We start from the raw sequence: 14,733 nt of genomic DNA, 5'->3' as shown, positions 1-14,733 counted from the left end.
TGGTTATCTAGTTAATTTGACTGTTTCAGTGTGGAGCATGTCCTAACTGCACATATGCAGTAATGAAATGCTGTTGGAACAGTTAGTTATTTGTGTCCTACCTGATTTGATCTTTGGTATGTTTTCACCTTTAAATTACAAAATTGAACCTGTTGTGATTGCTTCTTCCTACAATTACAGGCTTGGATTGAAGGGTATCTTGCAGTATTTTTTTCTATCATGTTTATATTCATTTGATAAAATGTTCCTACAACCTCATGACATTTATAACCCCGTTAGAACATTTTAAACCTTCATTGTTTATGTCAGCTTTTTCTCTTATTAGTGATTCATTTTTGCATGTTTATAGTTTATTGCTGCACCTGCAGGTTCAATGCTGGTGTAATTTATCTTGAAATGAGATGACCTCTCCCTGACAAGAGTATTTTGACCGTTTTAATGGCAGACATTTTGATTCTGTTTTGGCAAGAAAGACACAGCTGTAATGAAATTCAAAATGACTAAGTTCCATGTAAGTGTTTAAATGACCCTTGCCAATGAACCACTCTGCACAAAACCAGTACCCTGAAAACAAATGGTTTCGTGCAATCACTTCAGGTGTGATTGGAGTATTATTAAAGCCACCTGTGCATTTCCTGCTAAAACAAGTCAAGACATCTGCTGTGAAAAAGGCCAATTCCATTCTGAAAAATGTCAACTGAAGTACAAACAGTTGCAGTGTTGTAGGATAAACACTGAGATATAAGTATCCCAGGAAATAGCATGTCGTCACGCCTGCTATGCGTCAGTAAATTTAGGTTATATATTAGTGTGAGAACACCTCTTCCTGATGCAGCTCTGACTTCCTGTTTCAGTATTGCAACACACACCTCTGACAAACGTCCCACCTCTCTCACCTCCCCGCCTCCATCCGCAAGTCAACCTCTGAGTTCCCATCAGGCCTGTGGTTCCTCTGTGAGATCTAAGCTGTTAGCAAACGCCCAGAAAAGAGAAGCAGAGGGAGGCAGCTGGCGGTCAGTTTGTGAAGTGCAATCATCTTAAGTGTTGGAGCACTACTGCATGTCACCACTAGGAGGAGCTGCAGTCAAAGCGACGCCTCATGGTCAAACAGTCGTGCAAACAGCTTACATCGGATTTCACAAACATATAGCCCCTCCCACGTTCAATATATTTTTATATAACACTGTTCTTTTCATGTTATTCCTTATGTTTTCTGTGTGTTGCTGTGAAGATCATCTCCCTCCCTTAGTTTCCTAAATTAGTGCAAATTCCTATCTAATCCAACAGACATGTTTTTTAAAAGCTTAACTATGACTTAGATTGTAAATAAATAGATTTATTTATGGTAGGAATACATTATAATTGGTTGTTTTCAGTCTAGAATCACTGGACAATTTAAATATTTAAAACATAATGGTAATGTTAAGGATTTCCTTTTCTGTAACCATTTAATAAACACAAAGAAATAAAGATCCCACACTTATTCGTATGTCAAACATTTATTTACAGATAAATAAAACTACATTTAAAAAAAAAAAGGACACAATAAATTGCAGTGTAATGTTGTACCCATCTATTGACCCAAGGTCGACTTCTCATCTTCTTTTATAGATAATTATTCTGTGTATTTGAGGACTAAAGCTCGGAGAATTCTTCAGTTTAATATAAGGAAGAGTTCAAAGTAAAAATCATACAATGTCTGACAATGTCCCACTTTAGGTTGCTCATGATCAGTGGTTCTCAACCAGGTGGACATGTGTGGCAGTGTCAAATAATCCCTGATCAGAGGTTTTTCATTCTGCTTCCCTGCAATGTGTCTCACCACCATCTGGAAGTTTATATTTGTATTATTTAAACAGCCAAACACTGAATATTGCGTTCACTAAGTGTCTAGTAAGGAAGAAACTGAAGCCCAAACAAATAAGCAAATAAGATGCCAGTGGTCAGTATAGAATATCATATTACACTTCTCTGCACCCGACCAGGGCAGCATACATCTCACAATATTATGATCATTAATTTTACATTCAGCACTAAACATTAAACTGCATATGTTAGTACCTGAAGGACTGTACATTCATCTGGTCTTTCTGTTGGGTGCTGGATAAAAACACTTTATTTTATCAATACTGTCCAATCAAATGTAACGTTAGTGTAAAGAAAGTTGTTTTATAATCCATTTGAAGAATGTCGGAGACCAGCCGCTGCAGCTCAGGACACTATACATGCTGATTTTCTTGGATGTTGATTTTTAACACCTGTAAGACAAAAACAGGAGGAACACCATTATAAAAACAAGATTGGCGAAGGGAGAGCAGATATGTGGACTTTACCACTCATGAACCATACATCTGCAGTATAACAAAGAACCAAAGAGCAGTTGACCTCTACTCATTGGCTTGCTCAAAAATACAAAAAAAAAAAAAAAAAGAGCTTTCTTTCAGATCCATCTCAGAACCTCTTGAGAGAATAAAGCCCACAAAGAACCACTAGATTAAATCATTTTGCTTCATAAATATGTCCTTCATTTGTTACTTACTCTCATTGTCCTGTGCTGTGTTGACAGTTTGTTGAGACGCAGTACGCTGGCCCAGTTTGGACGGCTTCTTACTCCCTTTGGATGGAGACATCGCAAGCACCTCAAAACTGTCGTCATTCTCATCTGTCGGATGACTTTCTGTGGGTGAAGGGCACGTAACGCTGTTAACGGGAAGCTTGCTGGAAGACTTCCTCCCGTGGAATTTCATCTTCCACGTCAACCGCCCCTTTTTGTCCCGCGTGACTCCATTTGGGCTCTTGAAGCTTTCGCTCGGGGCTTCTGAGGGCAGTGGACTCAGCTGGTCCAGCTTATCACTGCTGGCCAATCGTGGCCTCATCAGGCCCATGTCTTCAGGAACCTTAGCCAGAACTGAACCCTGCTTAGGTCCTGCCTCAGGCAGAGATCCTGTGGGACGAGTAGCATCCCAAAACACCAGTGAGTATTTGGGGTTGTAGTATTTGTGCGCAGGCACCTGGATGTTGGCGTTCCGTGAATCCCCCAAGCTGACTTGAAAGCGGGACGTGGTCGCTGGTAACGGCGGGCGTTTGGACTCTGCTCTGGAACGAACTGTGGCGGTCTTGCTGGCAGTAGGCGGGCTAACGTGAAACTCCTTGTAGAGGTCCAGCTTCTCAGAAATGGCGTACAGCTGCCGGAAGTCCTGGTCAAAGAAGTCCACCACCTGTCCAGTCATCACAGTGATCATGTTTCTGTCCATACGAGACGTACACCAGGAGAAACTGGGACAGAGATGAGATTTACAACAGTTACCAACTTCAGTATATTCAATGATACCTCATTGGTCCGTTACTTTTACAGCTAAATTTAAAACCATTACTGCAACAAGGACTTAGGTCATATTTGTATAGCTTTGACCATTTCTTTTTTTATTAGTAGTAGTTTTATCTATCAATGTTTTTACCATGCTAGCAGTATCAAAATCTTTTACGAAGATGCTAAAACATGTAGTTGAATTCCCTAACTATTCTACGAAATACAGAATTGAGTAAGTACAGTATTTTGAATGCATGCACACATGGTTTCTTTTTTCAAAAATGAATGAAATATAAGTCAAGTGCTGCTAACGTAAAATGTAGACCTCACCTGTAGGAGCCGAACATGACTTTGTCTCCGTCTACCAGCATGTATTTATTACAGAGTGAACCGGGGAGTCTGCCGGAGGACAAACCGAAGCCGATTCCCTGAAGTGTTCTGGTTCTGATGTTCTGCAACGACAAGAGGGTCACAGTCAGGCTGTGAACCGAGAAACGACAGTCAGCAGAAAGAGGGTGGGACGGTAGGGCTGAAGGGTAGGTAGGTAGGTAGGTAGGTAGGTAGGTAGGTAGGTAGGTATATACTTTTTTAATCCCTGAGGGGAAATTTTTTCGCCACAGCAGCATACATACAGAAGCAATAATAGAAACAATAGAATAAAATAATAGAATAGAATAATATAATAGAAATAGAAAAGCAATAAAATAAAATAGCAGTAAATAGCAGTAAAAAATATAAATAGAAAATAGAAAATGCACAGTATATACAGTATATATACAGTACATTATATATCTATATATATTATATACAAGCAACTAAGAAACACAGTCAACAGTGTTATTGTACTGTGATGGATTTTGCCAGAGGTGAGTTATTGTAAAGTCTTATGGCAGTGGGCAGGAATGATCTCCTGTATCTGTCCTTGTGACAGCGGAGCTGGAGGAACCTTTTAGAGAAAGTGCTCCTCTGTCCCTGCAGCAGGTGGTTGAGAGGGTGGACAGGATTATCCAAGATGGACAATAGTTTGTTCAGCGTCCTCCTCTCCACCACCTTTTCCAGACTATCTAGTTTGTAGCCGATGATGGAGCCGGCCTTCTTAACCAGCTTGTTAAGTCTGTTGGTGTCACCGGCTCCAATGCTGCTCCCCCAGCAGACCCCAGCGAAGTACAAAGCACTGGCCACAACAGACTGGTAGAACATCTCCAGCATCATGCTGCACACATTGAAGGATCGAAGTTTCCTCAAGAAAAAGAGTCGACTCATCCCCTTCTTGTAGACAGCGTTGATGTTGGTCTTCCAGTTCAGTCTGTTGTCATGGAGACACCAGGTACTTGTACTCCTCAACCATGTCCACCACCTCTCCCAGAACTCTCAGCGGTTGTGGAGCCGTCGTCTTCCTCCTGAAGTCGACCACCATCTCTCTGGTCTTGGCCACGTTCAGGAGCAGGTGATTCCTTCCCGCCCACTCCACAAAGTCCTCCACTACTGCCCTGTACTCGTCCTCCCGTCCGTCCCTTATACATCCGACCACTGCAGAGTCATCAGAGAACTTCTGCAGATGGCAGGACTCTGAGTTGTACTGGAAGTCAGTTGTGTATAAGGTGAACAGAAAGGGGGACAGAACAGTTCCCTGTGGAGCTCCAGTACCACTGACCACCGTATCAGACAGCACACTGCCCAGACGGACAAACTGTGGTCTGCCTGTCAGGTAGTCATTGATCCAGGAGACGGTGGGCGCGTCCACCCCCACCACCCGCAGCTTCTCCCTCAGCAGCAGTGGTTGGATGGTGTTGAATGCACTGGAGAAATCAAAGAAGGTGATTCTCACAGATCCACCGGTTCCATCCAGGTGAGACTGAGCTCGTTGCAGCAGGTAGATGATGGCGTCGTCCACTCCCACACGAGGCTGGTACGCAAATTGCAGCGGGTCCAGAGAAGATTTCACCAGCGGTCTGAGGTGGGCCAAGACCAGCCTCTCCAGCACCTTCATCACATGAGATGTGAGGGCAACCGGTCGGTAGTCGTTGAGGCCGGATGGAGTCGTCTTCTTGGGGACAGGAACCAGACAGGACGTCTTCCACAGCACCGGGACCTCCTCCTGCTTCAGGCTCAGGTTGAAGAGGTGTTGTAGGACCTCAGCCAGCTGGACGGCGCAGGTCTTCAGGACCACGGGGCTGATGCCGTCAGGTCCTGCAGCCTGGAGCTGGTGGAGTCTCTCCAGCTGTCTCCTAACCTGGCTAGTTGTCACAGAGAGGGGGGTGAGGGGTGTGTGTGTGTGTGTGTGTGTGTGTGTGTGTGTGTGTGTGTGTGTGTGTGTGTGTGTGTGTGTGTGTGTGTGTGTGTGTGTGTGTGTGTGTGTGTGTGTGGAGGGGGGAGGGGTCGAGGTGTCGATGGAGGAAGAGCCCTTTGAGATTGAGGGCTCTATGCAGTTCACCAGGGGGGGCAGAGGGGGAAGGGGGGGAGGCAGCAGAGGTGTTTTGGAGGTGTGAGGTGTGGAGGAGACAGATGAGGGCGGTGAACTAAACCTGTTGAAGAAACAGTTTAGTTCATTGGCCCTCTCCATGGAGCCCCCTGGTTGTTCCTCTCCAGGTTCCCCCTGGTTGTCTCTCTCTCCCCTTGAACCCAGTAATCTCCTTCATACCGGTCCACACCTCCCTCACGTTGTTCTGCTGGAGTTTGGCCTCCAGCTTCCTCCTGTAGGAGTCCTTGCACTCCCTCATCTTCTCCTTCAGGTGGCGCTGCACTCTCCTGAGCTCCTCCCTGTCCCCAGACCTGAAGGCTGCTTTCTTCTTATTAAGAAGAACTTTCAGGTCACTGGTGATCCACGGTTTATTGTTGGGGAAGCATTTTATAGTCCGGGATGGTACGGTGGAGTGTTCACAGAATTTGATGTATTCTGATCCAGTCCGTGGACCCAAAGCAGTCCTGCAGGGCATCTTTAGCCTCCTGTGTCCACCTCCTCACAGTCCTGGTGGTCACAGGCTGCCTCTGCACCAGGGGGACATACCTGGGAGTCAGCAGGACCAAGTTGTGGTCTGATCTACCAAGGGGGGGGGAGGGCAGTAGTACTGTAAGCATCCGTGGCATTAGCATACAGTAAGTCCAGAGTTTTATTGTTCAGGGTGGGGCAGTTCACATACTGGTGAAAAGTTGGCAGTACTTTATCCAGACTGGTTAAAGTCTCCAGTAACTGCCAAAAATGCACCGGGATGCTTAGTCTGTAGTTTAGCCACCGTGGAGTGGATGGTGTCCACTGCTGCCTCTGCGTCAGCTGATGGAGGAATGTAAACAGCGATAACAATGGCGGACGTGAACTCCCTCGGTAAACAATACGGGCGCATCCCCACGGCTAGAAGTTCAATGTCCGGGCTACAGAAACGTTCCTTCACACACACGTGGTCGGGATTGCACCACCTCTCGTTCACATAGACTGCAATCCCTCCACCTTTCTTCTTGCCGCTCCGAACAACGTCTCTGTCCGCCCGAACAGTCCTGAAGCCGGGTACGGCCGCGCTGTGGTCCGGGAAATGTGAGTGCAGCCATGTCTCGGTGAAACACGTGATGCTGCACTCCCGGTACTCCCTCTGGGTCTTTACCAGCGCGCCGAGCTGGTCCGTCTTGTTGGCCAACGACCTCACGTTCCCCATTAAGATCTCCGGTACCGATGGTTTATATTTCCTCCTTTCCGCCTTCAGCTTGGCTCCAGCTCTGCAACCCCGCCATCTTCTCCGAAGTTCAACGGGGATCTCAGGCCTCGCTCCGGGCAGCAGCAGTAGAGGGCTACTCAGCGCGATCAGCTGATCACAAGAGTAAACAATAACAGAGCCCCCAGCCAGAAACGTGGAAAAATTACGGTCCATTACGGACCGTTAACTTAACACACGAGAGAAAGAAAAAAAAAAAAAATTCCGAAGAGGAGAAAGGCTTAAACAAATACTAATAATACTAATAACAAGGGGAGGGGAGCTGCCGCAACAGGCTGCCGCTAGCGCGGCGCCATCTTAGCCTACAACAACTGAACACAGAAACCAGAAATCAGTTCATCTAAACCTCCGACTGGCTGCCTGTGGAAGGACGTCTTTTCAATCAGCGGCTTAACAGCATATCTTTAGTAGATACAATCATCACAAACTGATCTGTCAATATGAATTGTAATGATGCATGCTGAGTGTCAATTGTGCCTGCAGATCACAAAAAGGTAAACAAAATCACTTACCAGCCTTTAGAGCTTTTATTTATTATTTTATTTATATCTAGCATTAACAGTTGGATGTATCAGGATTTGTTCAGAGCAATGCCAGTGTTGATATCTCCCTCACAGACTTGTTTGTGTTGTTGTTACTGACAGTCATCTATATCACTGCAGGTTAGAATCAGCATTGCTGCTGTAGTGGAGGTAAGCTTTACCAACAGGTTGTGGCATAAGTCCAATTTAGTATGATTAAATCTCTCCCAAATCTCCACCCATTATTAGCAAAGACTTACGCAAGTTAATGTATTGTATCAAACAATCTGGAGCCGTAAATCATGATTGTTTTTAATATTGATTACTCTCAAGTATTTATTAATTAGCTGGTTGATCTTTAAAATGGGGCGGTGCAGTGGTTAGCATTGGCGCCTCACAGCGAAAAGGGTCAGGATTCGATTCTGGGCCTTTCTGTGTGGAGTTTGCATGTTCTCCGTGTGGCTGCGTGGGTTCTCTCCGGGTACTCCAGCTTCCTCCCACCATCCAAAAACATGAACCTCAGGTTAATTGGTGGTTCTAGGAATTGCCCTTCGGTGTGAATGGTCTTTGTTTCCGTCTGTCTCTATGTGTTGGCCCTGTGGTAGACTGGTGACCTGTCCAGGGTGAACTCTGCCTTTGACCAAAAGTGACCTTGTTCAGGATAATGTATATACAGATAATGGATGGATGGATCTTTAAAATGCTTTGGTTTGTCCCAAACAGCCCATGATATTCAGTTTATAACTGAAAGGAACCAAAAAAAGATTCACTTTAAATAAGATAGAATTGGAGAATCTTATAATTTTTACATAAAACTCGATTATCAAATGTTGTTATGCCTTACCTCACCCACTCCCAATTTGCAGCTAATTCACTTTACTCTCTGCTGGTATGTGTGCTGAGCAGAAGCTGCACATGCTTGTTCTGCTCTCTGCTGTAATAGTCATTCCCAAAGAAGCACTGTCACTTGCAATATATATTTTGTTTTTTATTATGCTTCTTCTAAAAGTGCAATTGAGTGCCATGTAGCTCTAAAATAAGGAAAGATTAATTCCACCTGGAATTAAGTGACACTTATTTCAGAGACCCTCCCTGATTGGCCACAGAGAGAAAGTGACATAGTATAAAAGGTGACAGCTAACTGTTTTTTTTTTTTAGTTTATTTTTTGTTTTGGTGGATGGTCTGAATAAATTTGATTTATAAAAAAAAGAAAAAAATAAAACATCTTATGATAGCAGTTGTTCGTCTGTAAAATGCGTTGAGGTTCGGTGCAGTCTTACCCGAAGGTGCTGTGAGCCAATCTGCAGCCTGGTGCACATATCCAGGAAGTGTGGGACACCCTGGTCGTCCAATAAGATGTAAACGGGCACAGAGCGACGCGAGGCTGCGTCCATCAGGTCCTGCAGGATCTGGATGTCTGTGATCATGTCCATCACTATCGCTATGACCTGCAACAAAAACAGCTGAACTGTTGGAAATGCAACACCAGCTGATTGACAGAAACATGCAGGGGGGCGGGTAGAGTAAGGACTGTAAGGCCTGATGAAAGATGCCAGTCTTACAAGAGCGGAGGAAGCCACTGTATTATCCTCCTGCTGTGTTCCAGTCAGGCTGTCAGATCATACAGATACAGCTTTGTAACAACAACAGGAGATCAGTTGAGGAATTTAGGACTTAAATCTGCCTTTGTCTGTCGAGCCACTCCCAAAAGGCTCCCGTGCTGGGATTAGTTTTCCTTTCACTTTTACCCAATAGAAGAATTTCTAGGAGCCGGATGTAAGCAGAACAAAACTGCTGTAAAATGTATCTTGTAGCCTTTAACTGAGACCGTTAAAACCTGCTGAAAATACTAAAGATGAATTTCATTAATACATCACAAACATAACAAGAACAAGTTTTCGGACAAAGCCACAGTGTCCAACAGCACTGTGGTTGCATTAACAGTCACTTCTTAATTGAAATCAACTATAAAGAGATACAAGAAGAAAATATCTAAAGCTATAGCGTCTTGTAAACTTCTACATAACTTTTTTTTTTTGTTAAACAAGAAAAAGGAAGGCTGCGGCTCAGATGGTAGAGCGGGTTGCCCACTAATCATGAGGTTGTCGGTTTAATCCCGAAGTCCAGCTAACCACATGCCAATATGTCCTTGGAGATCGACACTGAACCCCAAATTTCATAAACCAAACCAATTAATAATTATATTTGTTAGTTGCCTGCAATTTTTAAATGGCATTTTCAAAAGTCAACTGTGGCTCAGGAAGTGGAGTTGTTACATTCATAATGTATCCATGTTCTTTTTCTACATGCAGTGTAATAATGTGGCTATCCAAACCAACCCAAAATCTTCCATATTTAAGTGCATATATTTAATGCCAATATTAGTATTTTGATAAGCTTTGGGATTTTTTTTTTTTTAATCAGCAAACTGACCTTTAAATATAAAACATTAACAACATGTATATAATTAACCTCGACAAGACTGAATTGCTCTTCCTTCCAGGGAAAGACTCTCCCACCCTCGACCTGACTATTACTTTGGACAACTCTGTGTTATCCCCGACCCTGACTGCTAGGAACCTCGGAGACACTCGACAGTCAACTCTCTCTTACTGCCAACATCACTGCAACAACACGTTCCTGTAGATACATGCTGCACAACATCAGGAGGAGGTGCAGGTTCTGGTCCAGGCTCTGGTCCAGGCTCTGGTCCAGGTTCTGGTCATCTCACATCTAGACTACTGTAACTCCCTCCTGGCAGGTCTACCTGTTAGCACCATCTGACCTCTGCAGCTCATCCAGAATGCAGCAGCTCGACTGGTCTTTAACCTCCTAAATTCACTCCCACTCCGCTGCTCCTCCTCCTCCTCCTCCTCCTCCGCTCCCTTCACTGGTTACCAGTAGCCGCCCGCATCCTTTTCCAAACATTGGTACTTGCGTACCGTGCTGTGAACAGATCGGGTCCAGTCTACATCCAGGACATGGTCCAACCCTACACCCCAGCCCGCTCCCTCCGCTCTGCTTCCACCAATCGGCTTGTTGCTCCTCACTGAGATAAACACTCTACTAAATCACGACTGTTTGCCGTCCCGGCTCCTAAATGGTGGAATGAGCTCCCCAACCACATCAGGACAGCAGAAACTCTGAACATCTTCCACCGTAAACTAAAAACACACCTCTTCCGACTTTACCTTGAATAGGAGAACTTTAGTAGCACTTACAATGGCACTTACTGATAGAACTTTGAAGTTTGACTATCTTGAAGAAAATTGTATTTTCTTGTTTCTTGTTGTTCTGAATTTGTACTCTCATGGTTGAAATGCACTTATTAAATGTAATGTAATGTAATGTAATATGTTTTGTAATTACCACCTACATTTGCTGATGAATGGTTCTCGGTTCAATTTCATTCATAAAACTGGGATTACAAGATGGCAATATATGATTGGCTATAGAGTCTATTGTGTATTCTCCAAGAGTTTCTGCTAAATCATGAAATTAATAGTTTTGATTTACTATCATCTAATATGGCAGTTTGACTTCATCAAAATTAATTTCCAAAATATATCTTGGGTTGATCCTGGAATAAAAGTGATGAAAAAAAAATACTAGAAAAGGCCCATCTACCATTAAAAAGGGATTCATTGTCTGGTGCCCAACACAGTTTGTGCTAAATTGCTCATCAGATAAGCTCAATTTAAAAGTTCCTTCTAAAAGCAAAAGTAAAAAAGTGTAAAACTATCATGATATCATTTTATTGTCATTTATATGCATCTAGTGGACATTTCGGCCTCATTGTGGCACGACACAAAAGGTCACACGGTCACACATTAAGATCCCTCATTTATAATGCTGCAATATTTAAATGTAAATTCATTTGAGTCTGGTTTGTTGCAGCCAAGATACGTAAACCAATCAGCTAAACAGAGAGCTGGCCAGAAGAAGTATTTGTTGTGTTAAATATGCAAAAATAATCCAAGTTGTGTGTTGGGTCCGTACAATAATCACACGTGATAGAGAATTACAGATTAAAAGAGGACCAAAGAGGCGAGAGGTGGTCCTATTAAACATGTTGGGACATGTTCAGCAAAAGCGTGGAGGTTTGGGAAATGTGTTTTGTTTGAAACTTCCACTGTTCTTTGAAAAGCTAAGTCATGGAAAAAAGTGGAACAAAAGCTTGTCTGTCAGGCAGAAAAGATCTGCTGTTTCCACTCCGTGTCTCACTGAAGAAAAATGCTGAGTCGACCTAAGAGGGCAACAACACGGACACAAGCTGAGACATGTGGACGGTCGACTCAGCACTGGATCATCAGCAGCAAATTATAAAAACTAAAGAGAGGAAATGTAATATGTGTGAAAAGATGTTGCTCCAGTGTGTGTTTGTTGGTATTTTATGAACAGCCCATTTTCTTTCTCATAACTAACAACAAAGTAGGTCCGTATGTTCCAGTCCTCTCATACAGTTTAACCACACAACAAACCTGCTGTTTATTTATTTGCCTTCTTCTTTACGTGAAAACTTTAGGAAACACCCACAAACATGGAAAATAAGTGTACTATGAAGTTAATTTACAGGGGTTTTTTTTATCCTGAAAATGTATCAGAAGAGGAAGTGAACGGGTAAACAAACCACTCAGCTGATGAATACCTGCTTTACGGCCAAAGCTGGAAGGTGGAAGAACCAGTAAGGAAAGTAGTGTACAGACTGGTGTGCATGCTGTAAACAACTTTCTTTATTAGCAGCATATAAGAGAGGAAGCAGCAGGCTGTCATTGGCCTGTGATCCAGTTTGACCTTGTGTGATTTTTCTGAGATGGAGTATGAACTGATTTTTAAACAGAAAGACGGGAAGGGAAGAGTGTGAGAATGTGAGCGAGCAAAAAGGAATGCAAAAAGTAAACACAAAATAAAAGACACAGTTTGGAGGGAAGACACCAGAAAAAAAAAAAAAAAAGAGGATTTCAAAGGAACAAATTAAGAGACCCAGCTGACCCTGAACAGGTCACCAGTCCATCACAGAGCCATCACATAAAGACAGACAACCTCTCACACTCACGGCCAATTCAGAATCACCAGTTAACCTAACATGCACGTTATTGGACTGAAGAGAGAAGCCTGAGGACTCAGGAAGCCCACACAGGCCCAGGCAAAACATGGAAACTCCACACAGGAAGGTTCCAGTTGACCTGCAGGTTTGAACCCTGAGTGAATATTTGCCACAAGCTCCTGTCGTCCTCCCTGACTCAGCTATAAAGAGGCATAATAAGGCAGGGTGAGGCGAGCAGAGCCTGTCACTGCGTTACAGTGAGCAAGCGGAACAGATGACTCAGGTTAGCTCCTGCAGTCCCAGTGTAAACAATACGAGTGGCAGCTCAGATTCACAGACCCACTTCAGGCCCTCCGTTTCTGTGTGAAGACGTGCTAACAACTCAAATGTATGTAACTGAGTAGAATGAAGCAGAGGGGACCGCGGCTTTGTTGTAGTTACAACCCATAAACTACATGATCCGTAGTATATGGATACATCTTCACCGCACCAATCATCTGGGGCTGTTTTTCATGGTTTGTGCCCCTTAGTTTAGATTCTATTTTATATTGTACCAATAAATCAGTTGCCATCTCCTTTTTCCAACTAACCCAAATCTCTGTGTATTAAATCTCCAGCACACCTGTCACCACTACTCCAGGTAATTATGGTTATCCAGTGGGCTATTTTGTCCAGAGATATCCTGTCTTTAAATTCTACAAGCCCAATACCAAACTGCCATAGACTAGGTGACTAACTTGCTGTCATTATCCTGTAAATGACCTGGGCCATGAATTCAGAATTATTAGCCTGTATTATATCAGTATATATTCTGGCTCGAGCCCCTCCTTTGTGACCCCTCCTCACCTTGCTCGCCTCCTGGATGAGGCGCCGTACCACCTCCTTGATGTGAGGTCCGTTGTCTTTGGGCGGGTGTGTGTGCACGGCCACCCGGGTCACCCCTTTGAAAAACCCCCCGCTGGGCCAGCCGATATCCAGCGGCGGCACATCTGTGTCGGACATCTGGGGCCAGTAGGTTGAATGGACCCCCGAATCCGCGTCTGCGGCGGCGGCGGCGGCTCCCCCCTCCGATTTGGAGGGAGACGCGTCGCTGCCGCTGCTTCCATGCTGTCTGAAAGTGTTCAGCAACAGTTTGACTTCCCGGGCGGACAGAAAGTCTTTCATCTTGTCATCTTTGAGTCGCGTTTTGAAGGCGCCGTCGCCGTTCTTGAGCAGTTCCTCGATAGCTGCGCGCTGCTCCTCGCTGTAGTAAAACTCCGGTTTGGAGTCCGGGACTTTGGCTCCGATCTGCCCGTCCTCCATGCACATGAGCTGGGATTCGGCCATGGCAGTTTTCCCTCCTGGAGGTCGGAAACTGTCAGAAACTGTCACACCAAGTGAGGTCTGTTGAATGGCATGTGTGACCTCAGAGGTAAAACAAAACTGGCAAACTTTCCTTACCTGAGGTGGAGCCCGGCGCAGAAACCGTGGTGCGTTCACGTGCCGTTGGAATAAAGGTCACCAGAATGAATAGGCAGGTTGTTGTTTACGTTGTTACGTATATTTGTATGCAAATATAACCTACATATTCTGGTCATTCTGACACCGTATTTGATTTTTATGCATGTATCTTCATACCCAACTCACCACTGTACATATTCAGAGAACTTCAAATATATCTGGAATGAATTATTTCCATTTCTTATCATCCCATTTGAAAAATAGGATGATAAATTACAATTTCCTGTCAGAATGACAGATTGAACCTGAATGCAGCACAGGCTTGTCTGGGAAAGGCTGGTGTTGTGAAAGCATGCAGGGGTTGATCTTGTAAAATCAGACCAGCCTGGTCATAAAGTGAGCAAACAGATCATTTATACGTGGGTCAAACAAGATAGGTCATATTCCTGAAGAAATGTAGGCCTAACAAAGTTAACAATTGATTTGACAAAGGGTTTATCGATGTTAATCTGAATATATTCTCTGTACTTTGAGCCTGAATACCGGAAGTAAATCTGCATTATTCACTATAGGGGGTGCAAATAAACAAACAGATGTTTATAAACGACAGTACATGATCCATTACCTTTTGATTTCACTTTTCAGTGTTTCCAAAACAGAAAGAATCACACAAAAATGATGGTTCACTTGTTTTAGCTTTGCACAACTCT

The 14,733-nt window shown here is 43.9% G+C and overlaps 1 protein-coding gene across 1 annotated transcript; it reads right to left on the bottom strand.

Annotated features, from left to right (window-relative positions):
- Positions 1 to 1,371: 1,371 nt before the first annotated feature.
- On the bottom strand, positions 1,372 to 14,004 carry fam83fb (family with sequence similarity 83 member Fb). The gene is made up of 5 exons (XM_069689392.1): positions 13,430 to 14,004; positions 8,817 to 8,984; positions 3,641 to 3,762; positions 2,540 to 3,276; positions 1,372 to 2,258 (listed from the first exon to the last, which is right to left on the bottom strand). The coding sequence occupies exons 1-5, from the start codon at positions 13,907 to 13,909 to the stop codon at positions 2,212 to 2,214; spliced, it is 1,554 nt and encodes a 517-aa protein (XP_069545493.1). The 5' UTR covers positions 13,910 to 14,004; the 3' UTR covers positions 1,372 to 2,211.
- Positions 14,005 to 14,733: the final 729 nt, after the last annotated feature.

The sequence above is a fragment of the Brachyistius frenatus genome, unplaced genomic scaffold (assembly GCF_029030835.1).
Source record: "Brachyistius frenatus isolate BFR_SWC_R1_liver_20210118 unplaced genomic scaffold, ASM2903083v1 Contig_7, whole genome shotgun sequence".
Taxonomy (NCBI): Eukaryota; Metazoa; Chordata; class Actinopteri; family Embiotocidae; genus Brachyistius; species Brachyistius frenatus.
The sequence above is the reverse complement of the archived record's forward strand: the minus strand, read 5'-3'. Positions and strand labels throughout refer to the sequence as shown.